The 27,651-nt window shown below is 47.9% G+C and overlaps 1 protein-coding gene across 5 annotated transcripts; it reads left to right on the forward strand.

Annotated features, from left to right (window-relative positions):
* Nucleotides 1–680: 680 nt before the first annotated feature.
* myo15aa (myosin XVAa) lies at nt 681–26,988 on the forward strand. 5 transcript variants are annotated; one of them, XM_072704718.1, is made up of 61 exons: nt 681–792; nt 1,319–1,409; nt 1,745–1,848; nt 2,607–2,670; nt 3,087–3,200; nt 3,525–3,686; nt 4,032–4,145; nt 6,192–6,250; nt 6,745–6,868; nt 6,999–7,094; nt 7,192–7,323; nt 7,476–7,601; nt 7,698–7,775; nt 7,860–8,011; nt 8,124–8,169; nt 8,248–8,372; nt 8,705–8,822; nt 8,893–9,068; nt 9,642–9,726; nt 9,843–9,896; nt 9,954–10,077; nt 10,236–10,366; nt 10,536–10,631; nt 10,715–10,950; nt 11,040–11,218; nt 11,399–11,471; nt 11,764–11,955; nt 12,706–12,806; nt 13,261–13,352; nt 14,272–14,395; nt 14,923–15,237; nt 15,491–15,555; nt 15,655–15,825; nt 15,919–15,973; nt 17,050–17,203; nt 17,289–17,379; nt 17,527–17,674; nt 18,029–18,144; nt 18,495–18,554; nt 18,660–18,735; nt 18,825–18,940; nt 19,105–19,223; nt 19,821–19,962; nt 20,053–20,164; nt 20,315–20,389; nt 21,194–21,399; nt 21,793–21,932; nt 22,142–22,214; nt 22,369–22,441; nt 23,130–23,203; nt 23,295–23,377; nt 23,476–23,606; nt 24,030–24,124; nt 24,245–24,322; nt 24,423–24,519; nt 24,622–24,782; nt 24,894–25,027; nt 25,717–25,850; nt 25,965–26,098; nt 26,187–26,327; nt 26,457–26,988. In XM_072704718.1, exons 1-61 carry the CDS (start codon nt 755–757, stop codon nt 26,556–26,558), a joined length of 7,077 nt encoding a protein of 2,358 aa, XP_072560819.1. In that variant the 5' UTR covers nt 681–754; the 3' UTR covers nt 26,559–26,988. The 5 variants fall into 5 exon arrangements, with proteins under 5 accessions (XP_072560819.1, XP_023677819.2, XP_072560820.1 ...); XM_023822051.2 differs by having other exon boundaries at nt 17,077–17,203; XM_072704719.1 differs by having other exon boundaries at nt 9,996–10,077.
* The last annotated feature ends 663 nt before the right edge of the window (nt 26,989–27,651 follow it).

Consider the following 27,651-nt stretch of genomic DNA (forward strand, 5'->3'; position numbering starts at 1 on the left):
TCTCATTAATGAAGGGCGTCTTCCTTTACTTTATGGGTCTTCAGTCCTGCTTCTAGGAGCCTGATGCACACTGTCCTAGCAGTGCATCTCACACCTGCACTTAATGTTTCCCATTCTTTGTGAAGGTCACTTGAGGTCATCCTCTGATTCACGAGGCACTACCACAAAAGTTGACGCTCATCTCTGGCATTAGAAAGTTGCTTCTGCCCCATACCTAGATGGCCTTTGGTCATTGCCAGTGTCACCTTGCTCTTGTGTATTCCAATCGAAGAAACTTTGAGTCTGCAAGCAGCCTGCCTCGCAATGTGGCCCTTCTGTCAGCAGAGCCAGGATTAAACCAGTATTTTAAAATACAGATCTTTTAAAAATATAGAGTGGTCCCTTCATTTTTTTCAGAGATGTATATACTTCTGTTTAAAAGCTATCTAAATGTCTTTCGGATCATTATATGTCATTCTTTAACCACATATTGGTGACTGCTAATCTTACATGTCTGCTGTCATGCTGGAACATGGCTGTACAGCACCATGTTGTTTATTAACAGCAGGTTGAATTACGTGTAGATCTGTATTAAGTGACCATTACACCTAGAAGTGCAGATGAAAGATCAAATCCTCTTACCTGCTGGCTTTGCAACACTAGTTTTTGTATGTATTTCGTGATGCAGCACGCCACTTTAACACAGAGCTATTATCTTGCTGCTCCCTGTGTTTTCAGTCACCTCTTCGCTATTGCTAACTTCTCCTACACCAAAATGATGGATGCCAAACAGAACCAGTGCATAATTATCAAGTAAGTCGGGACTTCCTGTTGTTGCTTGCTTTTGTAAACTTTCAAGTGGCAAATTTAGGTGCACGTGGTGTAAGAGTTAATATTTTATTCCTGGGCTGTGATCAGAATATCCACCTAACTCAGTAGCATCTTAGGGCTATTTATAAACCTGACAGTTATGGACACACACCCGTAGCTTTGTGAAGTCCTTCTAGTCTTTGGAAGAAGAAGAAACCTGTAAGAGAAGCCTAGTGACGCCTGGGCAGATCGTGTCGCGCGGTGAAATGCATCTCAGGCCGTCTCAGGGCACCTGGCACGAAACCTGACTGAATTTCAACCTTGAATTTCACTTCTTCGTCTGATTATTATCAGACGCGATAAATGGGGGCTAATCTGGTTAGGCCTATTGGTACAGGCTAAAGGAACATAAATCGATTCTCCCCTTACTCTGCTAATTGGGGCGAAATTCTAACCTAGGGTGTATTGTCAGTTTGCTTCAATACTTATTTCGCACATTTCTAAAAGAATATGTTTGATTTCATCACAGTGGAGAAAGTGGGTCTGGGAAGACGGAAACTACGAAGCTCGTCCTGCGATACTTAGCGGCGATACACCATAAGCGCAACATCACGCAGCAGGTGATGTACATTCAGGGCTTCATAAAAGAGCAAGTTCTGTCATCTGTATTGTATTTATCCAGTAACACTTTTTCCTTGTCCCCTTTGCTTCAATGACACAGATTGAGGTACCGTAATTTTAACCTTACAATCGGCATGCAGTCGTGTGCATGTTGAATTCTTTTGTCTTCGTGAAAAAAGTGTCAGAAGTTCGCCTCAATGTAATTTCAAGCCACATCCCCCGAGTTTCTGATTTTGTGTAGTTTTAGTATTGTGTCGTATTCTTCATATATCCTTCACGGATGTAATAATGATAGTTCCAGCGTTTATAAACGTTTCACAAATCATTTCCTCAGATACTGGAAGCGGCACCGCTTTTAGAATCGTTCGGAAATGCCAAAACCGTGAGGAACGATAACTCAAGCCGCTTTGGGAAATACGTGGAGATTTTTATGGAGGAGTAAGTACCTTATTCTTTAAACTGTTAATTAATCTTAAGTGACGTCGGAAAATGATATGTCATTTGCGTACTGGTAAGGTGGTGTCGAGTAATCCGACGGTTAAAAATTAATCCATTTCACCGTGTCATTGTATTGTAACCGAACTGAAACAAGCGAAGTGCATAGGATTGCTATTTTTAAAACCCCATTGTTACCTTTGTAAGGGTGTTTTGAAGTTAAAGTTAAAGTTCAAGTACAAAGTTTTGAAGTTAAAGTTCAAGTATTTCTTTTTTTTCATACAAATTCTGATATTTGGCTGTAAAGTTATTTGCACGTTAACGAATAATTGACTAGCATATTTTATGATGACATGTTATTGACCTCTTCCTCTTGTATGTTTATTAACATATTTCATGTTTCTGTTTAATCTCGTTCATGCAAAGATGCATAGAAAGTTAAGGTCCTGAATGGTAGGCCTATATAGTTTTCGCATAAACACTATACTGTAAATACTGTGAATTCGTACCTGTCGACGTGCTGTTTCTCTGTTGTCACCAACTTTTGAGAATTAAGATACATCATTTCTGGACAAGTACACTACTGACTGCTATAGCTATGTCCAGTCTAAATAATTAAGAGCGGTAACAAACGCAGCAATCAGAGCCAGTGCCGTGAGCGAGGCTAATGCGAAGTCCTCTCACCCAGTGACAGATGGGCGATAACGCTGTTATTGCTACACGCTCATTGTAGGTACTTTTGTCTGCATTATTTAACACAGAGGTGTGATCAGTGGTGCCATAACCTCACAGTATCTACTTGAGAAGTCCCGGATTGTGTTTCAGGTAAGTAAGACTCCATCTATACCTTGTTCTTCAGAGTTCCCTCACAAACTGGCAGTATGGAGTGGTTCTGTGACTCAGGAAACCCTTCCGGAAACACATTTTGAATGGCAAATTAACTTACTTAAAGCCTTTTGCTGTTAATTGAGATTTCAAAGGATTATCTAGACCAGGGTTATTCAACTCACGGTCCTCGAGGTCCAAGCACTGCTGGTTTTCCAGCCTTCCTTTACCTGTCAGTCAGGTGTGAAGCCTCTGACCAATCAGAATCAGTCATTATTAAACAATTACCTGGGGGAACTGAAAACACGGCCTGGATTTGGAATCGAGGTCCAGAGTTGAAGAACCCTGATCTAGACTGTCACGTATGATAAATTAGCTTTGACATTGTTTAATGTTAACTTACTTTTATATTTCAGGCCAAAAATGAGAGGAACTATCATATTTTTTATGAAATGCTTGCCGGCCTTCCTGCACAACAGAAGCAGGCATTTTATCTTCAGGAGGCTGAAACATATTACTACCTCAACCAGGTGAAGTGCATGATGCATGAACCCAACCTTTAGGAACCAGAAACCAGGTGACACTTCAGCCAAGTTGAAGGCCCTTCAGCATATATCCTGGCACTGTTTCAAGAGAAAAATGATCAGAAATCTCAAAATCAGGGAAATGATAAAAAAAATATACAAGAAAATCAGGAAATTTTGGCCTCGGTGGGATGTTATGGTTTGCTGGTTGTCTTTAGTGACTCACACAGCAGCCCAAGAAGATGTGTTAGAGCAGGTCTCTGAAGTGTGGTGTGGCTCTATATGTTGGTAAAACCATAACACTCCCCCCCACCACCACCACCATTGTAGGGGGGCAACTGCGAGATCCCAGGAAAGAGGGACGGGGAAGACTTTCGCAGGATCCTCAGCGCCATGGAGATACTCAACTTCAGTGTCGAAGAACAGAACAGCATCTTCAGGGTTCTGTCTTCCGTTCTCCACCTTGGGAACGTGTTCTTTGAGAGATATGAGGTACCCTGACTCATCCGTGACTAGAATTTGGTGATAAATGGTCATTGTTGACACAACACAGCACACCGTGCACAACAACTAAATGTGTCCTCTGTATGTAACCCATATGTGACATCATGACATAGCAGTGGGCAGCTAATTCAGCGCCCGGCGAGCAGTGCTTGGGGGCGGTACCTTGCTCAGGGTACCTCAGTGGTGCCTTGCTACATTTCTCCCAGCACATCATTGATTTTGGAGACATAGATGTTTCTGGCCTCCTCTTTCTGTCATTGTTCATGGGCTCGATCTCCTGAGGAGGACCTAGGATTGGGGATGGAGATGTTTTTGGGCGTGTCTCCCCTGCAGGCTGATTCCCAAGAGGCGGCTACCGTTGTGAGTGCGCGGGAGATCCGTGTGGTGGCCGAGCTTCTCCAGATCTCCCCAGAGGGCCTGCAGAAGTCCATAACCTACAAGGTCATGGTATGGACCGGCATCATTGTCATGTTTTGCAGATGCTCGCAAACCTTTGGCTGGTGGTGGCTAAGCAGGTTGAGACACTGTGCCTGTGATCAGAGTGATTTCACCGTTGGGACCCTGAGCAAGATCCAAGATTATAATTGTTTTATTATTTTTATTAGAATAATTAGATGGCTTCTCGTTTGCCTACGTGAACTACACTAGTTTAAATGTATTCTGCCATTCGAAAAATGCAAAGGGTAAGAGCACATTCAACACTGTCCACATCCTTAGAAGGAGATAGTCTATTGTTGATTATCTCCATACTGCGTACTGTACTGTCATTCATGTTTGGGGCTGTGTGCCAAGACTCCCCACCATTGGCTGTGTTGTCCGTGTCACATCCTTTGCCAGCCCACTGAATGAGTCAACGGTCGATACACTTTGATAAGTCACCTGTAAAGCAGCGACAGCGAAAACAAAACCTCAAACCATGCATATAAGCTGTAATCCCCCCTGCCCCCAGGCTGAATGACAGCACAGGTAATAATACCCTGGGGGTAATTATAGCCAGAAGGTTGGGGTTAAAAAGAGAAAAGGCTGAAACTCAATCGGGGGTTACCTGGAATCTCCTTTACAGTACCATAGTTCTGAGACTTTGCCAGACCACATATACTTAACGACTTTCGTTAATCTCAATAATTGTGGTTGGAGCCTTTAGCTATTAACTATTGCACTTATAATAATTATTACTACCAGTTGCTTAGGAATTTGTTGTTTTTCAGTTTAACGTGTCTATGCTGAATCCCACATACTATCACACTATCAAGAGCGGTTCTCAAAACTCTTGTTGACTACCCCCAACCATTCCATATATTTGTCGCGTTCCATCACTGGACAGCAAATGTGGTAACACTTTAATTAAAGCTATTATAATGTATTATGAATGTATTTTGTACGGCATTATAGGTGGGAGCTTCATAGAGCATTCATGATGCATAATAAACATGGTTATAATGTGTTGTGCTTTTTAATAAATAGTTAAAACCATGTTTATAACACTTTATGAATGCATTATAATGCATTATGAAGTTATCTATAATGCATTACGATGACTGCTTTAAGTAAAGTGTTACCCAAGTGTCTTCATGTCAATGATACATGAAGTGTAAATCGGTCTATAATGAATTACAAAGGCTGAGAACGTGTACAGTTTCTTTTTCCAGCATCTTGGTCACCTGACCACCTACTGCATTGTGTGCACTCATCCCTTTCATCGGCAGTCAAGTTCACATTTCCTACTGCTTGGGCTCCAGCCACAACTCCAAGATCTGGCACATGGTTTTGCATTTGCTGTTTCTTTCATTCCCCATCTAACTGTCCTGAAGCCCCATTTGAGACTAACAACATTTTTCTTTGTTTGTATCAACATGATCTTGTGCTCTTTAAAGCTACTTAACTGAAGAGGTTTCAGTCTAGCATACATCGCTGTTCATTCCTTGAAATGCACAATGGAATTTTAATCACAAAGAAGTCTCTCGTCAAAGGGGCACTTGTGACATCACGCAGAGGGCCGTGGGTGTCATTGAGTTTACACTGGTCATTAGGGTAATAGACACTCCATGTGTAACTAGAGAGTGCCACAGTCAATGATAATTCATTTAAACCAGCTGGATTAGGTGAGTGCTTTGTGGTTGAAGGCACATTATACCCAATAAAATCTTAATGCTGATTGAAGTAAAGACACATTCAGATGAAATTAAATGAAGATATGAAAATTACTTGCTTACATGCAATATTTCATTTATTTTTCTATTGTGCTGCATAATTGAGAAATTCATGGAAGACAGTGGAGGGGAGGAAAAACATAAAATCTAATGTTCAGACCATGGGCATAAATTATGGGGGGGTGGGGGTGGAGGGGGTTGTAACCCCCCCAATAATCAAAATCACCTAATACAACCCCCTGGACTCCCTTAAATGGGTGGAGACTTCAACCCCCCCCCCCCCCCCCCACTGCTCAACCCAAAGCTATGCCCTTGGATCAGACTCATGTTCACTTTCCTGCAGGAAACGATGAGGGAGAAGATATTCACTCCTTTGACTGTTGAGAGTGCTGTTGATGCCAGGTGAGAGGATGGCCGATAATCTCAGACTGACCGGTGGGTGGTATCGTGGCTCAGTGGGCAGTGCTGTTACCCAGCACCTCTAGTGTTAGGGATTCCTACCGCCCGCCTTCTTGGTGTGTGGAGTTTGCATGTTCTCCCTGTGTCTTGCTGGCTTCCACCAGCTGCTCGAGTTCCTTCCCACAATAGAAACACACACAGTTTGGTGAATTGGCATATATTAATTACCCATAGAATGTGACTGGTATATTATCCAGGATGTACCCATTTCCGCCTGGGATAGCTTCCAGATTCCCCCCCCGATAAGTAGCTGAAGCGCAAATGTCAACTGAAGCTGTTAAGATGGAGTGCTTTATTTATAGGGACAGAGTAGGACCCCCCTAATGGAGACCTGCAACCTTAACCGCTCTGGCAGATGCTAGTTTTTATGAAATATAAGTGTCATTTGATGGTCGGGTAAATATGTGTCAAATGTTTTTCTTCTGTGGGACATACAGAGACGCCATTTCCAAGATCTTGTACGCCCTCCTGTTCAGCTGGCTCACAGACAGGATTAACACGCTGGTTTACCCAAAAAATGAAGCATTGTCCATCTCCATCCTAGATATCTATGGATTTGAGGTAATTCAGGAGCCAGGAGCAGGTTATACAAACAACTTGGTTTATTTGCATGTTTTTTTTCCCTCAATTGATCTTTTACTGCATGTAAAGAAGTGTGGGCAGAACAAAAATTTGCATTCCTATCTTTCAGGACCTAGCTTTCAACAGCTTTGAACAGCTTTGCATTAATTATGCAAATGAGTATCTGCAGTTTTTTTTCAACAGTGTAATATTTAAAGAAGAGCAGGTAAGCGTTCTGTGCTGTAAGTAAACCCTGTTGGCTTCCAGTGATGCTTTGTCACATTGATATTTTGGAAGCGTATAATCGCTCTTCTTGGTACAAGGATGAATACATCAGAGAACAGGTCAGCTGGCAGGAAGTGTCATTCACCGATAACCAGGAGTGCATTGACCTGATTGCCGCAAAGCCTCATGGGATACTCCGTATCCTTGACGACCAGAGTTGTTTTCCTCAGGTATGCTGGTTTTGTTGGAAAGGCCACTCAGTAAATCAGCCGTTAATATGAGACTATTTTTAACAAAAGTACAAGATGAGTGGTAAAAGAATGCAAATAATATGCAGCAAGGATAAAGCAATACTTTTCTAACACAGCTGTCCTGTTACTAGGCAACTGACCACACCTTCCTTCAAAAATGCCACTATCACCATGGCAACAACTCCCTGTACTCTAAGCCAAAGATGCCTTTGCCCGAATTCACTATAAAGCACTATGCTGGCAGAGTCACCTATCAGGTACTGTGTATAATGTGGTCCCAAACTTAGAGGGTTTTGTCTCACCTTTTCAGTTCCCACCAATCTTATGCATTTTTTGTCACAAATTCATTTCAGGTCCACAAGTTTCTGGATAAAAACTTTGACCAAGTCCGCCAGGAGGTCCTTGAACTCTTCGTTCAAAGCAAAAATAAGGTGAGTGGCAACGGTTCCCGTAGTGGCCGTGGGTGCAGACGCCATCCATGTGGCCACACGCGGGACACGCCTGTTGCTTTCCAGATGGTGGCCGGCCTCTTCTGCAATCATGCCCAGTTCCTCAGCCAGCAGTCCCACGTTAGGAAGACGAGTACCGTGACCCGGCGCTACCAGCCGCCCACCGTGGCTGCCAAGTTCCAGCAGTCCCTCCTGGAGCTGGTGGAGAGGATGGAGAGGTGGGGGGATTCTGGTGGGAGGGGTGCATAGGAGGCTCCTTAACGTCGTTACTACCTACCACCCTGATATCCTTCCCCCTCCCTAACACGATTTGTCTGCCTCCCTTAACAGGTGCAATCCCTTCTTTGTGCGCTGCATAAAACCGAACAGCAGAAAGGTATGAGAGCACCCAGCATGCACTGCGGCCCGTATCACGCCTCCCGTCTTCCAACTGCATGTCCGTGTGTCGAAACAGGAGCCGGGCATATTCGAGGTGGAGCTGGTCGCTACCCAGCTTCGCTATTCTGGGATCTTGGAGACGATCCGCATCCGTAAGGAAGGCTACCCCATCAGGCTGGCATTCCACACATTCCTCTGCAGGTGCTTCCCTTCACGGCTGACCATCTCCGTGATATAATCCGTGACTGGGAATAGTGATCCACTGTTGGTGTAGCTCTAGACCTTCATCAGTGTGCTTCCAACAGTTCGAACAGCTGTTTATTTACAACAACCCAATATAATGAATTAATAGGCAATTAAGGTAGCATTCAATCAGTGCCAGTGATAAAGTAACAGCTGTTACTATCTATATGAGGGCAATATTTGGAACACACCATCATGACTTGCACCTTTGAAGCAGTCATTTACATTGGTGTTCTTGGACTAAATTCTGATTGGCCCATGCCTCTTTCCCTGATTGGTTCTGCTATCAGGTACAAAGCCCTACTGGGAATACAGCAGCCACCTCCCCCGGAGGGTGAGAACTGTGTTCTCATGCTGAGGAAGCTGTGTCCCGTCAGGGCAGGCCAGTACCAAGTGGGGGTGACCAAGGTAGGTGTCCGCCTGCTATATGGACAAGCTTCTGCTGTAGCTTTGATGCTCAGATGGCGTGTGTCTGCAGCTGTTCTTGAAGGAGGAGGTCTACCAGCTGCTGGAGAGCAAGCGGGACCGAGTGCTGCATGTGGCCGCCCTCACGCTCCAGCGATACACACGGATGTTCTTTGTCCGGAGACGCTTTGTCGCCTTCCGCAAGAAGATCATGTGGCTGCAGGCCCACTGCCGAGGATACCTCACTCGGTAGAACCTTCAACACCGGTCTAAAAGTCTGTCAAAAGTCTGGACACGCCAAGCCACTTACAAAGGAGAGTGATAGAGTGTCGCATCACATGACCTGGTCACCTGACCTAAACATGGTAGAAATGATTTTTAAGGAGTTTAACCAGAGTGTGAAGGAAAAGTGGCCAATGAGTGCTCAGCATATGTGGGACCTTCTTCAGGATAGTTAGAAAACATCTTAGGAGGCCACCTCATGAAACTGACATTTAGGACACAGTAGGGTCCTATAGCAATTGGGGTTAAGGGCCTTGCTCAAGGGCCAAATGGTGAAATCACTCAGCCAACCACAGGATTTGAACCGGCAACCTTCTGAGTCGCAACCTACAGAGCTGCCCCCCTCCAAGAAATTATTTTTTTTGTTTAATATTATGTTGGACAGCACATAATTTCATATATGTTATTTTATAGTTTTGATGTCTTTATAATTATTCAAAAATGTAGAGAATAATACAAATAAACCTTTCTTTGGGTAGGTGTGTCCAAAACTTTTGACTGGCACTGTAGGCTTTTCCTAACTTGCTGTGTTTCCCGCAGGAGGGGTTACGAGAAGATGAGGGCGAGCCTGGTGAAGTTCCGCTCCCTGATTCTCATGTATATCAGCCGCAAGAGATACATCAAGGTACAGGCCCTGGGGCACCGATTCACTGAGTCATTCAATCCCCATTCGCTCTTCTATTAGCTGAAAACAAGTTCCCACAATGACGAGGATGATCTTTTTTATGGCTTTTGTTACAGATGAAATTTGAGGCCAAGAGATTAGCTGAGGAGGAAAGGCAGCAACGGGAAATGGTAGCCGTTTTGTTTTTTCTTGAGTTCTTAATGTTTTTTATTTAAAATTGGCAGTAGATGTCTATTTCAGCTGGTGGTGTCCCTGATGTTCACGTGCAGGAGCTGACGAGGCGGGAGGTGGTCAACGTTACTCACCTGGCCATTCCAGCTGAGCTGGCAGGACTCTTGCAGACTGTTGCAGGTAGATGGTATTACTTCATTGACGTTATTCTGAAACAGCACACCAACCCAGTTGTTTTTATTAAAACAATTTACCAAGGGCTGCTGTAGGACTTGAACCAACCTGGTGGTTATGAGACTTAGTCCATAAACATCGATGTTCCTATCTTCCTTTGTCAGTGGGTAGGGAGGTGCACTCGGATTGTATTGCCCTGGTTGAAGCCCCCAGGATTGAGGTAGACTCTCAGCTCACCCTACCACTCGACATCAACAACCACCCTATCTCCAGATATGTACAGATTCACTTTAGGGTAAGAAGTGACACCTCAGGCAGCAGCATGCATATACTTAATATTCGTGTGCAGCATTAAAACTGACTAGGAACTAATAAGTTTAATCTAGCTACCACCTTGAAGGTGGCTTAGAGACTTGGACCTGCATCTGATCTTTGTATGTAACAGTCTCACCTTTGATTTGTAGGAGCCCAAGTTTGGCATGTTGATGGCACCTCTTGAGACCCCATTGACCCACGTACAGGATGACTTACGGAGAGAGGTCCTCGGCGTCTTCATCATGGTGAGGTCTTCATCAGCTTGTCCCTGCTGCTTGACCTTTTCCATTGTACCTCCTGCTCAGTGACCCAGTTGTCTCCGTTGAAGGTTCTGAGGTTCATGGGGGACCCCAATCTCAATGGGGCCCAGGAGAATATGTTTGGGAATTACATCGTCCAGAAGGGTCTGGCTGCACCGGGCTTGAGAGATGAAATCCTGTGTCAGGTCACCAATCAGGTCTGCAGGAATCCCAACCCATCCAATGCGGAGAGGGGCTGGCTGCTTCTGCTGGCCTGCCTGAGTGCCTTTGCGCCGACACAGTCGCTGGAGAAGTATCTGCTCAAGTAAGGGGTGGAGTCAGATGGTAGTTCTTCGGACACCGGCTTGACGTGCTTGACTATGCTTGGATGTTTAATGCTTTTCTCTCCCTAAGGTTTGTCTCAGACTATGCCCAGTATGGTTATGAGGCACCCTGTCAGCACAGGCTCATACAAGCCATGCAGAAGTCCCGGCTTGGCCCAGAGGCTGCGAGGACCCATCCGTTGTCTTTGTTGGAGTGGACGGCCAACCGGAAGAAAGCAAGCATGGTGCTTCAGGTTCACTGCTTTGACGGTGAGCGTTGATGTCGCCAATGTGATTTTTAGAGTGTATCATAGGCCCAGTGCCTTTCCTTTAATTAAGGTTCAAAGCTTCCAGAGTCATTTCTTTGTTTCGTTTCAGCAAAGGGTTGATTTTCTCCTGCAGTGTCTGGATTGGGACATCTCTTTCACTTCTTGTTTTCCATGTCACCAGGGTCTTCTTTCCTGTGTCCCCTTCACTGCTGGACTAGTGGGGAAGATCTGGCAGGGACCATCCTACAGCACAGGTTAGTTATGCAATGTGTAGCTTAGCATGGTGTGCTTAGCCCATGTAGCCTAGCATAGCATGGATCACTCTGCTGTGTAGCATAGCATGGTGTGCTTAGCCAATGTAGCCTAGCATAGCATGGATTACTATGCTATGTAACATAGCATGATGTGCTTAGCCCATTTAGCTTAGCATAGCATGGATCACTGTGCCTGTGTATCCTAGCATAGCATGCTATACCTTGGTGAGCAGTGTGTGTCTTTTATGTGGATGCTTTGGATCAGCCTTTTCTCCACATATGCTCCCTGTAGAGGTGTGGAAGATAGCTGGAGGGGCTGCTCCATCCTCATGAAGGAGCACAGCCAGTGGGTGGAGCTGGCGGGCCACGACTACGTGCTGGACCTAGTGGCCGACCTGGAGCTGGTACCAGGGTTCCCTAGGCAGAAATCCCACTTCATTGTCTCGTCGGAGGGCCCGTCCCAGGGCCGACCCCGCACCAGCCTGTAAGTGATATCCTCCCTTAAGCACCCCCCCCACCAGTCTGGCCAGCCATGGTTCACGTTTTTGGCAAGACACAAGGCATGTTTAAGAATAAGGAAGACCCTGAATAGAAAGCCATTAAAATTTATGCCATTAGCAGCTAAGGTTAGCACCAAAACATTGTAGCTAACATCTTGGGCGCCAGAACATTTTATCAATATTTATTCTTTATTTATACTAAGTAGTATTTAAACCTGCATATTTAGATGAACACTAATACACATTTCACATTTTTGTAAATGCGAATTTACTTGCTGTAATCTGTACTGATTTGCTCTTTTACTGTATTTTAAATCCTGTTTTATTCAGATTATTTAATTTAAGTTCTGTTTTGTCTTTGACTGTATGCACCAATACTGCCAAGGCGAATAGTACATGCAGGTATCCCTGGCCGATAGTCCGAATGCTAATTCTGAATTCTGATATGGTTAAGACTGATTACCCACACACCAGGGTCCCTAAGTTAATCGTTACTGAACAACATTACCACCTTTAAGTAAGTGAGAATTACTAATAGTGAAGTGGTCTCACTGTTCCAGGAACGGAAGATGAAGTTTAGCTAACTCCTGTCGAATGTAGGGTGTTACTGAATGAGAATACAGCTGTCTGTGGTCCCATTGGGTGGTCATCTTTGCTCAAACAATGATTGTCATGTGATCATTATATTTCGATTCCTATCCTGGTTCACCAATCCCACACGTTGACCTTGGCAGCGCCCTGTTTGGAAGCGGCTTTGAGTCAGATGAGGACTCTCCTGTCCAGCAGGACACCCCTCTCACCAGTGGCTTGGACTCCAATGGATTCTATGGCCATGGTGAGGTGCTGGAATGGGGACATGGACATATTTGTGGTATACTGGCCTCTGGAAGATTCTGCAAAAATATGGGGTCACTGAAAAAAACTCTTTACTTGCATAACATGGCAATTCTCAGACACTTGCTAGTGGAAATTAGCACACAGGAAAAAAAAATTATAATTGTGCATTGTAAATCACGATGTACACTGTGGGAACAGTAAATAAGCATCTCTTTGGTTTTAAGTCACTGTCGCTCAAACCCAGCAATGGCTTTACCAAGACAAAACCGAAGCGAGCTGGAACCGCACTGTAAATAGTCTGTCTTTGCAGTTCAGCTCAGGTACAGCTTGGTACATACAGTTTTTGGTTACTGTACAAGATATAACTATTGATGCCTGGTGTATTCTTTACTGTATGGACTGCATTACCCATAAGGCCGTACTGTGGTCTTCTCTGTGGCCTCGCCATACAGAGTCTGACAGCTTCGCTGAGACTCCCAATCAGAAGGGCATGGACCGGTATCTCGACAGCCTCTTCGACCCCGTGTTCTCAGACAGCGGTGGGGTAAGAATGGCCGTCTTGTCACCTCCGCCTTTGGCTTTGGAAAGACCAGCCAGTTAATGTACATCTCTTAAATACAGAATCTGGCTACTCTGGGATAAACCCTCACCGATATGCTTGCAACTATTGTGTTTTAACTTGCATTAAATGAGTTTTACGTGGCCAAATGTAGAGGTGGATTGGTCAGGCCCAGAAAATAAAATTCCAAGATCATAAAGAGCAGTTGATTATAAAGAGTCACAGTTTGATTGAAACAAAATTATAGTCTGGATTTTTTCTTCCTGGACGTGAATTAAGGGCTAAATTCTCACTGGGAATGAAGTTTGGTTGAGGTATTTCAATGTACAGGTTGCTGGATTATGTGCTCCTGGCATATGGCAGTTTGCGCAGTTCAAGTCCTGTCATCAACTGAGGCCCAAAGGAGGGGAGGAGGGAGCGATTAAATTACCCCGTTACCATAATTCCCGTAGCACAGAGGGCCGTACATTCCTTCTGCTGAAGATTCATTTGCTACCTATTTTTTGTGGGTGACCTTCTGCTGACCGGGCACGAATTACAGAGGGAGCTTGTTTTTAAGCAGAAGCATGCATTACACACCATAATGTCCAGGACCGTGAGATTTAATGACAGTAAAGTATACAGTCACAGAGTGGATGGGCGCAGATAGTCCAGACAGTGTGGTAAGTGTGCACCTGAGTTTTGTTATGCTTGGGTCCTCACAGCCCGGAGAGCAGGGGGATAAACGCTAACTGGGGTCGCCCTCGCTTAAGGGTAGTACGGTAGTCCCTGGTGAGGGAGATTAATTTTCACCCAACCTCAGAGCCGTGGGGAGTCGCACAGGCTGACGGTTACTCTACGTAAGTTACTCTACACTCCATTCGCGACCTCCTTGCCTGTCTCTTCATCTCTCTCTCCTTTGCAGGACCCAGAGAAGTCCACCAGCATCTCCGGCAGGATGAAGGGGGGTGGGGGGGTCGGAGCGACGACAGGGGGGAGGACCCAGCCCGGCGGCCGCGGACACTACCCCCCAGGACTGCAGCCTGGAGGTGAGCCCGCCGCCCAGGAAGCTGGCCCGAGACCTTCCCACATTGAGCTCTCTGGCTCATGGACCAGGATGCTTGTGGTCAAACTGGACATGATTCCTGTCCTTAGGAACCCAGCTTTTGTGACGGACAGGCGGCTGTTAGGTCGCTGTGATTCAGGCAGCATGTTTTTCTCCTTTATCCTGTTGCTATAGCAGGCCGAGTGATAATATTGAGTGTAAAAAGGACAATGACCACCCCTCTCCTCATGGATAATTGAGTGACTATCCTATGCACCCCCATGCGAGGAGCGTTTGACGGACTGTGGGCCCCCTGCCGCTAATCTGAAACATGATCCGCATGCATTTCTGAGCTGAGGGGGAATTTATCATGCTGTGGGGCTGGTTTTTATTTGAGTGCTAATAATTACAATTACAATTATTAAAATCATGCAGTTTAAAATAAGATCATTCAGATCTGGGTGTTTTCTCCAGCCTTGTGGGCAGTTGGCGCTCTTGAGGGTCATGCTAACTTGCCTGACTGACCCACAGCTGTGCAGGTCCTACCTGTGAAGGGGACCATGGTACCAGGGGTCAACCCGGTGCCACCCATCTCCCGCACTGTGGAAGAGACATCGGCCACGCCCCCTACACCGGCCACGCCCCCCACATCAGTGCCACGCCCCAGGCCCAACCCCACACCGGCCACGCCCCCCACGTCCATGACACACCTCACGTCAGCTGAAGAAGGGATTCCGCCTGCCCCAGTGATGCCGCCCTCGCCAGCGATGTACGCTATGCCACCGATGGGCACTGTACCAGGAATGCCACCGATGCCAGGGATTCCTGTGATACCCAATGTGCCGGGTATGGAACACATACCATCTCTATGGCTGTGACCTTGTACTGCTGTGTGAAACACAGATGCATGGATGACTATCTTTATCTTATTATATTAAGTGGCGTTTTTTTCACTCTGACAGCAAAACAAGGATTAGACAATCGGTTTTAAGTACGACGACAGGAGAAGGTTACTTTTTTATTTCCTGTTCCTTCACAGACACAAAAGGATCTCATGTGTCAATGCATAGGTCTCGCTTTTATCCATCTCATCCCATAGGTGCAGAGCAAAGCGTTCTGGCCCAGCAGCAACAAGCCATCATCAACCAGCAGGCCATCATCTTGGTTGGTGTCTTTCCCACAATGCTCCCGGATGCTACTCTCCTTTAGCCTCTGTTAGCCTCTGTTGGCCTCTGCATGCCTGCTTCTCCATCTGTCCACCAGGCTCAGCAGATGACCATGCAAGCCATGGCCCTGCAGCATCAAATGTACAGCGACCACATGACCAGCCCCGTGAGCGGTCACGTGACCAACCCTTACGTCAATCCCTATGCGAGCCCTCAGCCCCATCACCCTCCGCTGACCCCTCTGCCTCGGGCCACCCTGCCGACTTCCGTAAGTCTCCACCTGCTTCTAGCCTCCCCCCCCCCCCCCTGCCATGCCCCCTTCCTTATAGCCATGACCTCTGACCGCCCATCACTATTTCAGAGCGCTCCCATGGCGGGAAGCCCACTTCGGAGCCAGGCGAGGCCCCCACACCATGGTGCGTCCATCACCTGACAGGAAGTGCCCGGGAACAACATGTGGGCAGAGTGTCATAAAGTGACCAACCTGTAATTTACCCACCCGAGCAGGCCTGCCAGTCTCTAGGCACAGTGCCTCCTCTGTCCATCCACCCAGCCCTAACCCCACCCGAGCAGGCCTGCCAGTCTCTAGGCACAGTCCCTCCTTTGTCTATCCACCCAACCCTAACCCCACCCGAGCAAGCCTGCAAGTCTCTGGGCACAGTGCCTCCTCTGTCCATCCACCCAACCCTAACCCCACCCGAGCAGGCCTGCCAGTCTCTGGGCACAGTGCCTCCTCTGTCCATCCACCCAACCCTAACCCCACCCGAGCAGGCCTGCCAGTCTCTGGGCACAGTGCCTCCTCTGTCCATCCACCCAACCCTAACCCCACCCGAGCAGGCCTGCCAGTCTCTGGGCACAGTGCCTCCTCTGTCCATCCACCCAGCCCTAACCCCACCCGAGCAGGCCTGCCAGTCTCTAGGCACAGTGCCTCCTCTGTCCATCCACCCAGCCCTAACCCCACCCGAGCAGGCCTGCCAGTCTCTGGGCACAGTGCCTCCTCTGTCCATCCACCCAGCCCTAACCCCACCTGAGCAGGCCTGCCAGTCTCTGGGCACAGTGCCTCCTCTGTCCATCCACCCAACCCTAACCCCACCTGAGCAGGCCTGCCAGTCTCTAGGCACAGTCCCTCCTTTGTCTATCCACCCAACCCTAACCCCACCCGAGCAGGCCTGCCAGTCTCTAGGCACAGTGCTTCCTCTGTCCATCCACTCAGCGTTCTCTCTGCCCAATTGCCTGTGCAAACCAGCAGGTCCCAGGCCACTGCATGCATGTCTGTGTGACAACTTGTTTCAATTAATGTACACAAGGGTGTAGTGATTCAGGGCTGTACTCTGATGCTCCAGATTTGAGTTTCATCACTGGGGCCTACAACAAATGACTCAGAAAATACTAAATAATTCTCTATGGTTACTCTTTGAGTTATTGTTACTATGTGGAAAGGTGTGGTCCGCTTGGATTATGTGCATGGATGAGCATTTCAGTGTGGTTGTAGGTCGCACACCCCTGCCTCCCTCCCCAGCCCTCCCCGACAACGTGGTGAGGTCCTCCGTCACCAACGCGGAGCACATCGAGCCCAGCCACAACATCAAGGACATCATCAAGCAGCACCAGCCTGGCCCGCCGCTCAGGCCCTCCGAGATCGCCAGGTCCCCGCCCGCGCCTCGCCGCTTAGCGCTAGATCCGCCCTCGAACCTCAGTCTTTAACATTTGCTGCCCCCACCCTGGGAACAGGAAGGAGGGGAAGGTGTTCGTGAAGAAGACGGACCCGCATGATGAAGCCATGAGCATCCTGAAGGGGCAGATAGACACTCAGCCCCCCCAGGCAAGTAAAACCTCGTGAAAACAAGTGAAACCTGACATTAACAACCACTTTTGGGCATCATCACAAAATCACCAATTGAGGTCAGCAACAGTCACTTGTCAGAGAGTGATGTCATTTTGATGGTTCCATCTGATCTTGCTGAGGCAGGCCCCCACTGCCCCAGCTCCTACCCTGTCCCCAGCAAAAGCCCCCAAGGACGGTGCCCCCACCCCCACTGCGGACAGGAGCGCCAAGGCGAGGCCCCCAAAAGCGCAGCTACCTGTGGAGTCTGACAGACCCCCAGCCCCACTGCCAGGTGAGCATGAGAAACTGCCCTCCTGGATGGATTCGAGCTTCCCAGTCTCACCTAATGCTCCATTAACACAACATGACACTGTATGACACTCTTAGTGTCCTGCTTAGGGAAAGAAATATTAAAAATCCACTTCTGTAATGACATTTTAGTCCTGTATTGATCTAGAATTGTGTTGCGCTAGTTTTTAGTCTAGTTTCTCAATGGATAGCTTGAATGGAGGAGATGTCTCATAAATTTTATTTACGATAAAAATACAGTGTTCATAAAATTGAGAAGGATAAATCCCGATGTATTTGGAGGGGTGCCACAGGTGCATTGTGGGTAGTGAGTGGTTGGCACGTGCTGCACATGCAGTGTCTAGGGAGCTGCCGGTGGAGGAGGAGAGCATACAGACGCAGCTGCACCGGTGGAGCAGTGAGGAGCATTACACTTACGTCAATGTGCCCTGGAAGCTCTATCTGCGGAAGGAGGTGAGAGGCTACAACCATTATAGGCCACACCCCCATAGGCCACACCTCTCATCATGCCACCAGGCCACACCCACATATGCCACACCCCTATAGGCCACACCTCTCATCATACCACCAGGCCACACCCACATATGTCACACCCCCATAGGCCACACCTCTCATCATGCCACCAGGCCACACCCACATATGTCACACCCCCATAGGCCACACCTCTCATCATACCACCATGCCACACCCACATATGCCACACCCCTATAGGTCATACCTCTCATCATACACATTCAGTTTCATAGCTGTTATGTAGAATGACAATGATATTAATTAATAATCTGTTTTATTTTCTTTCACAGGTTTTCTACCCTAAAGACAGTTTTAATAACCCTCTACTGCTGGACCTCACATTCAGACAGGTGTCTCTTACAATGCCAACATATTTGTCTATCTGATGAACAAGGTAACGACTTTTATATGTAAGCTTTTCCTTCTGGCCTCCCTTGTTTCTTCATGTCCCCCAGATAGTCCATGACACGTTCTCCGAGGCCTGCATCCGCATCACGGCAGAGGAACGCCAGAACATGAAGTCGCTGTTTGGTAAATGCTGCCCCACCCCAATCACGGCCCTGTACCCCATGGACATGTGGTCTGCGGCAGCTGAACAGAATCTCTCTGCTGCCTCCTAGTGGAGAACCGCATCGAGCTGAGCTCCGCGCCGCCAGACGAGGGCGTGAAGAAGAAGGTTGTCACTACAGCCAGAGACACCTGGGAGATTTACTTCTCCCGCCTCTTTCCTGCATCTGTGAGTCTCTTCCAGATTCTCCCTTTATGTCCCACACACACACACACACACACATATAAAACAATCAGGGAGACGCAGCAGCAGTTTCTCACAAAGAGTGGTGTGTGCACTGTGTGATTCTGCATGACCCCTCGTGACCCCTGTGACCCCATCGTGTCTTGCAGGGCAGCGTGGGAACTGGAGTCCAGGTGCTGGCCGTGTCCCATAGGGGGATCAAGCTGCTGAGGATGGTGAAGAGCAGTGCCTCAGCACAGGAGTTCTTCCGGGTTCTTCGGCCGTACAGGTTGGACGGGGGAGTACACCCGGAAAACTTTGGTTAAATACTATAAATCTGCTATAAATCTAATTTGGAGCAAACCTCATGAGCAATACAAAGCTGAGGTGATAAAGAATAAAAATAATATGGTTGTCTTGGAGATCGCATGCAGTGCTCATGCAAAAGCAGTGGCAGTAAACTTTGTATTGATTTATTTAAACCTATATTAGGTAATGGTGAAAAGGAACCATCATTAAAATTGCAAAGCTTCCCAAGTTTGCTTTCCTGTGACGAAGTACATGTTCTAGCACTATTTATTGATGGTTTGAACCCAGCAGACTGTGGCGGTCCTGGCAATATGACGACTGCATGTACATGAAAGGCCATGTGGGTAGTGTACTTGGCGCACCGTGCCAGCCTAGGGGTACAGTGTCACAGCGGGTAGCTGCAAAGTGCTGTTGGTTCCTGCCTTGTGCCAACTGCAATGTATCAGTTATATTATATTATATAATCGATTATTTGATGAATCATCAGATTAATCAGTACATTGTTTGATCATTAATATAATCAATAGTGAGAGTCCTACTTAAGGAGTCATTTTCATTTTACCTTCCCTCTTTCCAGCTACACGGACATCATGTTCGTCACCATTCCCTCCAAGAACATGCTGGAGTTCAACCTGACCAACGAGAAGCTGATCCTCTTCTCCGCGAAAGCGCCGCAGGTCAAAGCCATGATCGACTTCTTCATCACTGAGCTGAAGAAGGTGGGCCCAGGAACACACCCGCCCCCCTCCCACCCAGCCAGGAAGGCGTCATGCCCGCTCACGGCTCCTCACCTGTCTCTCCCGCCGTAGGACTCGGATTATGTAGTGGCGGTGCGTAATTACATCACCGATGACCGGTCACTGCTCAGCTTCCATAAGGGCGACATCATCCGGCTGCAGCCCATGGAGGGCCTGGAGGAGGGTGAGACACCTCAGTGAGCTTACACACAGCAGCCAGCAGGTGGCATGCCGGTTACAGTATGACGGCGCTTTGATAGAGCTCATCAGGTGTCTGATTGGGTTTGGGCACTAACCGCAGCTGTGAACCTCTGACCCGCTGGATGTTTCTCAGGCCACTACTACGGCTGCATTGTGAAGAAGAAGGTGATGTTCCTGGAGGAGATAAAGAGAGACACCCCTGACTTTGGTGGGTCTGTGTGCGGTGTAGGCCTCGCATGCGGACGCGGTGTAGGCCTCGCATGCGGACGCGGTGTAGACCTCGCATGCGGACGCGGTGTAGACCTCGCATGCGGACGCGGTGTAGGCCTCGCATGCGGACGCGGTGTAGGCCTCGCATGCGGACGCGGTGTAGGCCTCGCATGCGGACGCGGTGTAGGCCTCGCATGCGGACGCGGTGTAGGCCTCGCATGCGGACGCGGTGTAGGCCTCGCATGCGGACGCGGTGTAGGCCTCGCATGCGGACGCGGTGTAGGCCTCGCATGCGGACGCGGTGTAGGCCTCGCATGCGGACGCGGTGTAGGCCTCGCATGCGGACGCGGTGTAGGCCTCGCATGCGGACGCGGTGTAGGCCTCGCATGCGGACGCGGTGTAGGCCTCGCATGCGGACGCGGTGTAGGCCTCGCATGCGGACGCGGTGTAGGCCTCGCATGCGGACGCGGTGTAGGCCTCGCCGCTATCGTTTGCTGTGTCCTCAGGCCCGACTGAACATTATCCAGCAGGAAGTTCTGATTCCTGACGTCGTGCTTTACCGCTGGGCCCTCGTGACCCCGTTTTGTGTTTTGTGTCTGGTTTAGAACCTTCCCCTTCTGGATCTCCTCTCTGCATGTCGTGCTTCGGCTGCTGTGCGTTGCAATGGGTGTTACTGAGCCCAAGAGAGTGTTCAGCTCTACTGAACACCCTGCTAACACTAGGGTCTCCATTCTCATCAGCTGAGAAGCTAGGAATCTGTGTCTCTGTTTCATGCACGCATTTTTCCCCTTGACCCGCCAAGGCTGGAAGTTCGGGGCCGTCCACGGCCGCTCCGGCACGTTCCCCGCCGAGTTCGTCCAACCAGTGGCCGCCCCCGACTTCATCAGCCTACCCGTGGACAGGAAGGAGGAGCCCAAGAACAAGGAGGGGCGCGTGGCGGCATCAGCGGCGGTGGCAGTAGCCGTGGCATCCACTGCGGCAGCGCATGAGTTGGACCGAACCACTGAGGTGTGTAGGGGGGTTGGATGGCAGGAATTGCCTGCCGCTCTTAACCACTGACTGACAATGTCATGCTATGCATCAAATCTTCCACCACACATCAATCATTAGCAGGATTGTTGTATTCAAGCCCAAGACTCATGTGTCAAAGAAAAAATAGATAATGAACGGGAAATTGTTACTGGTTTACCTGTAGTGTACTTTTGAAAATAGCCCTGCCATTGGATTGCTCTGTCATCTGTTTTTGCATGTAACTAGACTTTTTTCAGTTATTCCTAATGACTTGGACTCACTCACTGGTCACTGGACTTGGACTTGAGTACCCATGATTCAGACTCAGCCACCTTTCACCACTGAAATGACAGTATTACTGATGATGTAGTACCAAGGTTTTTCCACTAGGTGGCTCCAGCTGTCAGTGAGTACACCGATGCTTATGAAGGCGGCACTGCAGAGGTGGATGAGAGGATGTTACAGGACAGCAGATACAGTATGGTGGAGTTTGCCAAGAAATACTTCAGGGAGGCCCAAGGCAAAGACAGGTCTGCTTTTAACCTTTTTTATTTTATATTTTGGTTTTTTGTGTCTCCCTTGTGATAACCTGGTGCTCTGTCCAGGATGTACCAGTGTCTTGAATGTAGTGCTGCCTGCGATAGGCTCCAGGTCACCACCAAGACCCTATATTGGATAAGTAATTGGATGGATGGATTTATTTCTGCTATAAATATTTCAATACTTCTGTGTCTTCCAGCAATTCATATAAACAGAGGTCTAAGAAAGGCAGAGACTCAAGGGAACCGTCCGATATGGTGAAATATTCCAAGGTAAGAGCTGTGGCTGACAGACACAGCTAGTGTGTTCTTGAGAAGTACAGCCTGCGTCAGTATGTCGGTTTGCCGTGCTGACGGCTCCGTTTGGGAGGGGGGGGGTTGGGGGGGTGGGCTGCTTGTGCTATATCATCTCTGTTTGTCCCAACAGTCCCCAGTTCCGGAATCTTTGATCGATTTCACTGATGAAAACATGAACAAGGTGGCAGCGGATATTTTCCTGGGTAGGTTATGGGTTCTGTACTGGTTCTTTTCCACTGCCACCAAGAACCGAACTGCACCTGAGCCAAACTGCAAAGAGATGCTTCTCCATTGTAAAGCATGAAGCCGGCCCTGCGCTGACACGGCCCTGCTTACTAGCCGGTCTGAAAGCATGACCAAATCCAGCTGGCTGTGTCACCACCACCTGATTGGCATGGAGACAAGAAAGAGCCGACCATCTGCGTCGATATGGACGGTTTAGTAGTATTGCGCATTGCGATGTATTCATTTTCAACATGAAACTTTCCAGCCTCCTACTTGTAAAAGAACAGCAGAGCAGAAAGGATTCCCAGTGCCAATTTATGCATGCTAATGCTACTTCCACTAGCGTTTGATGCTAACGTAACACGACGCTTGTCACAGATGTACTAAGAGAAGTGTAAACAGTAAACAAGCGTCTCTTTGGTTTTGCGTTGCTGTTGCTCTCCAAACCCAGTAACGCCTTTACTGAGCCAACCCTTCTGCAGTGGGAAATCAAAGTGAGCTGGAACCGCACTGTAACTAGTGTCACTGCATGGTGTGAGGCCTGTATAGCCAGTGGAAAAGCCCCATATTTTCCTCTCTTAGCTGTAATGGAACTTCTATTGGTGGAAGCGTTCATCTTAAGAGGCACTGTAAATCACTTATTGTTTCGTGTGTGTTTGTGTTCAGCTGTGATGAAGTTCATGGGAGACTACCCCCTCAAGGGCCAGACAGAGCAGGAGGTCGTCAACACCTTCCTAAGGGTACGGAAGGGGCCTTGTTTGCTTTGATGCGGCGCTGCTGTTAAGTGGATGATTTTCATTCTTGCCCCCCCCCCCCCCCACGACCCCACAGCTTAGCGGGGAATACGCACTAATGAAGGATGAAGCTTACTGCCAGGTCATCAAGCAGATAACTGCCAACACCAGCCCCAAAATGTACGCGACGCCGCCGTGCCCCGTGCCCCGTGCCCCGTGCCCACCCCCCTTCAGAAACGCCTGCTGACCCTCACTCCTCTCTCCCCTGCGGTCCGCAGGGACAGCTGCCAGAGGGGCTGGCGCCTGCTCTACATCCTCACGGCCTACTACCGCTGCTCCGAGGTGCTGAAACCGTTCCTGCTCAAGTTCCTGCAGGATGTGGGCCGGACCGCTGGCGTGCACTTCCAAGGTGCGCCCCCTGGTGGCCGACGTTACCATCCAAAGAAACCTGACTAATCACGACAGTCACTTCTCATAGCATCTCCTTGTCATTCTTCAACTGGAAATGGTAGGAGGAAAGTGATTAGTTGTCATTGTTGACACACCAGTGCAGAACAGCGAGATAGGTCCTCTACATTTAACCCATTTGTGACTATGTGACATAGCAGGGGGCAACTAATTCAGCACCCGGGGAGCAGTGCTTGGGGGCGGTACCTTACTCAGGGTACCTCAGTGCTACCTTGCTGGTCAGGGATTCAAACCAACAATCTTTCAGTTACAAGTGTGTGTCCCTAACCATTAGGCCCCCAGTGCCACCAGAAAACAAGGTGATATGTTAAAAAGTTTTATATGAAGCGGAAATGTGACATCAATCTGGTGCTGCTGTTGACAGGGATCGCAAAAGCCTGCGAGCAAAATCTGAGGAAGACTTTCCAGTATGGTGGGCGTACTCAGTTTCCAAGTAACATGGAACTCAAAGCCATGGTGGTAGGTCTACTCAGATGTTCTTCCAGCACCCAGCCATGACCTCAGAGCTGGCTCCAGACTTTATTTTCCTTCTCCGTGGAGCTCTGGAACATTAACTGCATGCTTTTGGGGTTTTTTTAGGCCGGCCGAAGCTCCAAGCGGCAGCTCTTTCTCCTGCCTGGAGGCATTGAGCGCCACCTCAAGGTCAAAACTTGCACGGTGAGTCTCCATGCTCTGGTGGGATCAATGGATGGATGAAGGTATAAGAACTCTTCAATTCGTGAAGGTAAAGATATGCTCTTCTGCTCCCTCTGCTCAGATTGCCCTAGATGTCATCGAAGAGCTCTGTTATGAGATGGACCTGCACAGGCTAGAAGCCATGGATGAATATGCTGTCTTTGTGGTCACTAACAGAGGTGAGAGAACCTGCAACCTCACATTGCCAACCTGCTACGGAAGCGGTCGGGTTAATCCTCCCACTATACAGCACGGTGTCCTGTGTCTGCATCCCTCTGCAGGTCAGAACGTTCGCCCCCTGACCAAGAAGGAGTACATTCTGGATGTGGCGACGGAAGCCGAGCCCATCGACAGCAGCTATAGCTTCTGGTTCCGAAGGGTAATCTGGTGCCACCCAATGAAGTTTGACAACGAGCTCTGCGTCACCATGCATTACAACCAGGTGCCGGTGACCGCTACCCACCCCGGTGTTGGGACCGAGATAGAAATCTACATCAATCGCTTACGCTCGAGCTAACACAAGCACTCTGCATTGTGCAACGCAAATGCCCAGGTTCTCCCAGACTACCTGAAGGCCCTGCTCAACACCATACCTCAGGGGAAGGTCAGCGAGCAGCAGCTCCAGCAGCTGTCCAAGCTGGCCGCTTTGCAGCACCGCGCTTCCGACAGTGTCTACTTGCCCACCATGTAGGTCCAAGAGGCTCCTCATCTTCCTGACCTGTAACTGGCATGTTTTGCATCACAAGAATTGGAGGATCTCTGATTTTCCAAGATCACCGAGTCTACAGGCAATCAGGTTGTTTATCAGTTGGTAAAAGTTTTGTTTCGGGAACTGGGATGAAGGTAACAACCTACCCTTAAAAAACGTTAGACTTATTAACACATTTGGTATCTCCAATGTTGCCAACTCTCACACATCTGGCGTGACACTCACGCTTTCAGACTCAGGCTTCACACAAGAAATATTATGGGAAATCTATATTATTCCATTATAAACCTAAAATTAGCTACATCAAATGCACTGGGGTAGTTTGCAAACCCTATTTACAAGGTAATTAAACTGTTACATACATGTATCTGCATGTGCATGTGTGTGCAGACTTGTCTCGAACTGAAAATCTCACGCCAGCCAGCTTACCAAAGAAGGCAACTCCATATCTCTGGGCTGCAGAAGTTAGCTTTCATCGCTATGTTAGACTTAACACATTTTCTATCTCTGAGCGGTCAAAGTTAGCTTTAATAGCTATGTTAGACTTACTAACAAATTACCTTTAATCACTACATGAATCTCATTAACACAAGCACCATAACAGCTCTGATGGTCATGTCTGATGATCCTGTGTTGACTCTGTGTTGACTGTGTTAATGGCCCCCAGCCGGGAGGTGCAGGACTGCATTCCCCCACAGCTCTACGGACCGCAGCGTCCTCAGCAGTGGTTAAACATGGTCACCCATCACATGCAGCAGGTCCAGGCCCTCAGCCCACACCAGGCCAGGGCCCAGTTCCTGGGTAAGGCATCGTTTTACCGAACTATAACCTTGAATTTTGTCTCTAGGGTCATTTAATCATTCAGCTTGCATGTGTAACATCTGCGTGCTCTGCTGTGCTGGTCCCCCCCCCCAGGGCTGATCAGCGCCTTCCCCACGTTCGGCTCGTCCTTCTTCTACATTCAGAGCAGCAGCAATGGCGCCATCATGGCTCCCTGCATTCTGGCTGTCAATCAGAACGGCCTCAACTTCCTCAACAAAGACACCCACGTAGGTCTTGCCCTGACCTTCTGGAGCAACCGGTTTAGGTTCAGCTTCATCTCTAACTACCAAACCTACTAATGCTGATCCTTCTCAGGAGGTGATGGTGAAGTTCCCCCTGAAGGAGGTACAGTCCACACGGACCCAGAGGCCAACAGCAGGTTCCAGTTTCCCATACGTGGAGATCATGCTGGGGAACCTAATGACTCAGCGTATATCCCAATTACAGCTGGAGCAGGTAGGACCCTGGGGGTGGCCTGTATATTGCCAGACTAAAACTCCATTGATTTCACACAGCTTATTCCTCAGTCCCCATGGATGGCCAAAGAGCAGCCTTCTCTTCCTTCACTTGTAACTCTGCCCATAGAGTCTGGAGCTCTGTCGTGTCATTGCCATGCACGTGGAGAACCTGCTGTCCATGCGGGAGAAGCGATTGACGCTGCCGCCCAGCGAGATCACCTTACTGTAAGGACAAAGGGGTCCATCTCCAAGTCAGCCATACAGACAACAACTCTTCATCCTGGTACATGCATTTATCCAGTGACTTATAAAGTTTACATATTTTTTCCAATGTTTTTTTTTTCCACAAAATAAAGATATTTAAAATAATCAAGTCAACAGTAATGTCTAATTCTTTAAGTGCGGCAACACAAGCTGGAAAAAAAGCGTCGGACGCCTGAAATGAGTTCATTGGAATATTCAGATGTACCAAACAGTCTCACAAATCCCATAGTTTAATGCTAACGGGTGAAAAGACATATGTGATCTGATGTTTAAAATGCAATGTGTTGTATTTATACACCCAACGTGTCTCTATGGATATTTTAAATGTATGTAAACGAAGACTGAAATCAATTAATAGCGCTATTTTTGTAAAACATTAAATATTTATATAGAAACTGGATGATCTCCTTTTTTATTCATGCGCGGAACAACCAACTCTTGATCGGAACTCCTGATGTCTCGAGGCACGTGTGTGGATGGCGATCCCCTCTCTAAAGCGTATCTCCTCACGAAAGGTTAATAGGTCGCTGCCTATTCGGATGGCCGGGAGTCGAGTATCTAAAGCGGCCGAGTGTTATAAATATAACAACAGCTGCGCAGTCAGTCACCCGGCCAGCGTTCAAATAGGATTTCTTTGCAATCTCGATGGTTCTCCCACGTTGATAGTGGATCACACACCTCTTCAGGTCTAACACCAGCAAGAAGCAATTCGGTTCATTAAGACTATGGCAACTACATTAATAAAAGAATAACACTGCAAAACCATATCGTTTATGTATGACACAATTACTGTGGATTTCAAAACTCAGTACATTCGAGCTGTCATGGCCTCGTTGCTTTATATCACCGGCTGTAAATAGCAAATACACATCATTGATAAGTTTTTAACAACGCACGCAGTACAGAATTCACCGAGAGTAAAACTCCGTAACTCTCCTCCTCTTCACAGCCTTTTCGTATTTACATATTATGACTGACGTTTATTCCAACCAATGGTTTTTAATAACGATCCATGGCACTCTGTAATAACCAATCAAAATATTCATAGGGCGTGACAT

Source organism: Paramormyrops kingsleyae, chromosome 22 (genome assembly GCF_048594095.1).
Source record: "Paramormyrops kingsleyae isolate MSU_618 chromosome 22, PKINGS_0.4, whole genome shotgun sequence".
Lineage (NCBI taxonomy): Eukaryota > Metazoa > Chordata > Actinopteri > Osteoglossiformes > Mormyridae > Paramormyrops > Paramormyrops kingsleyae.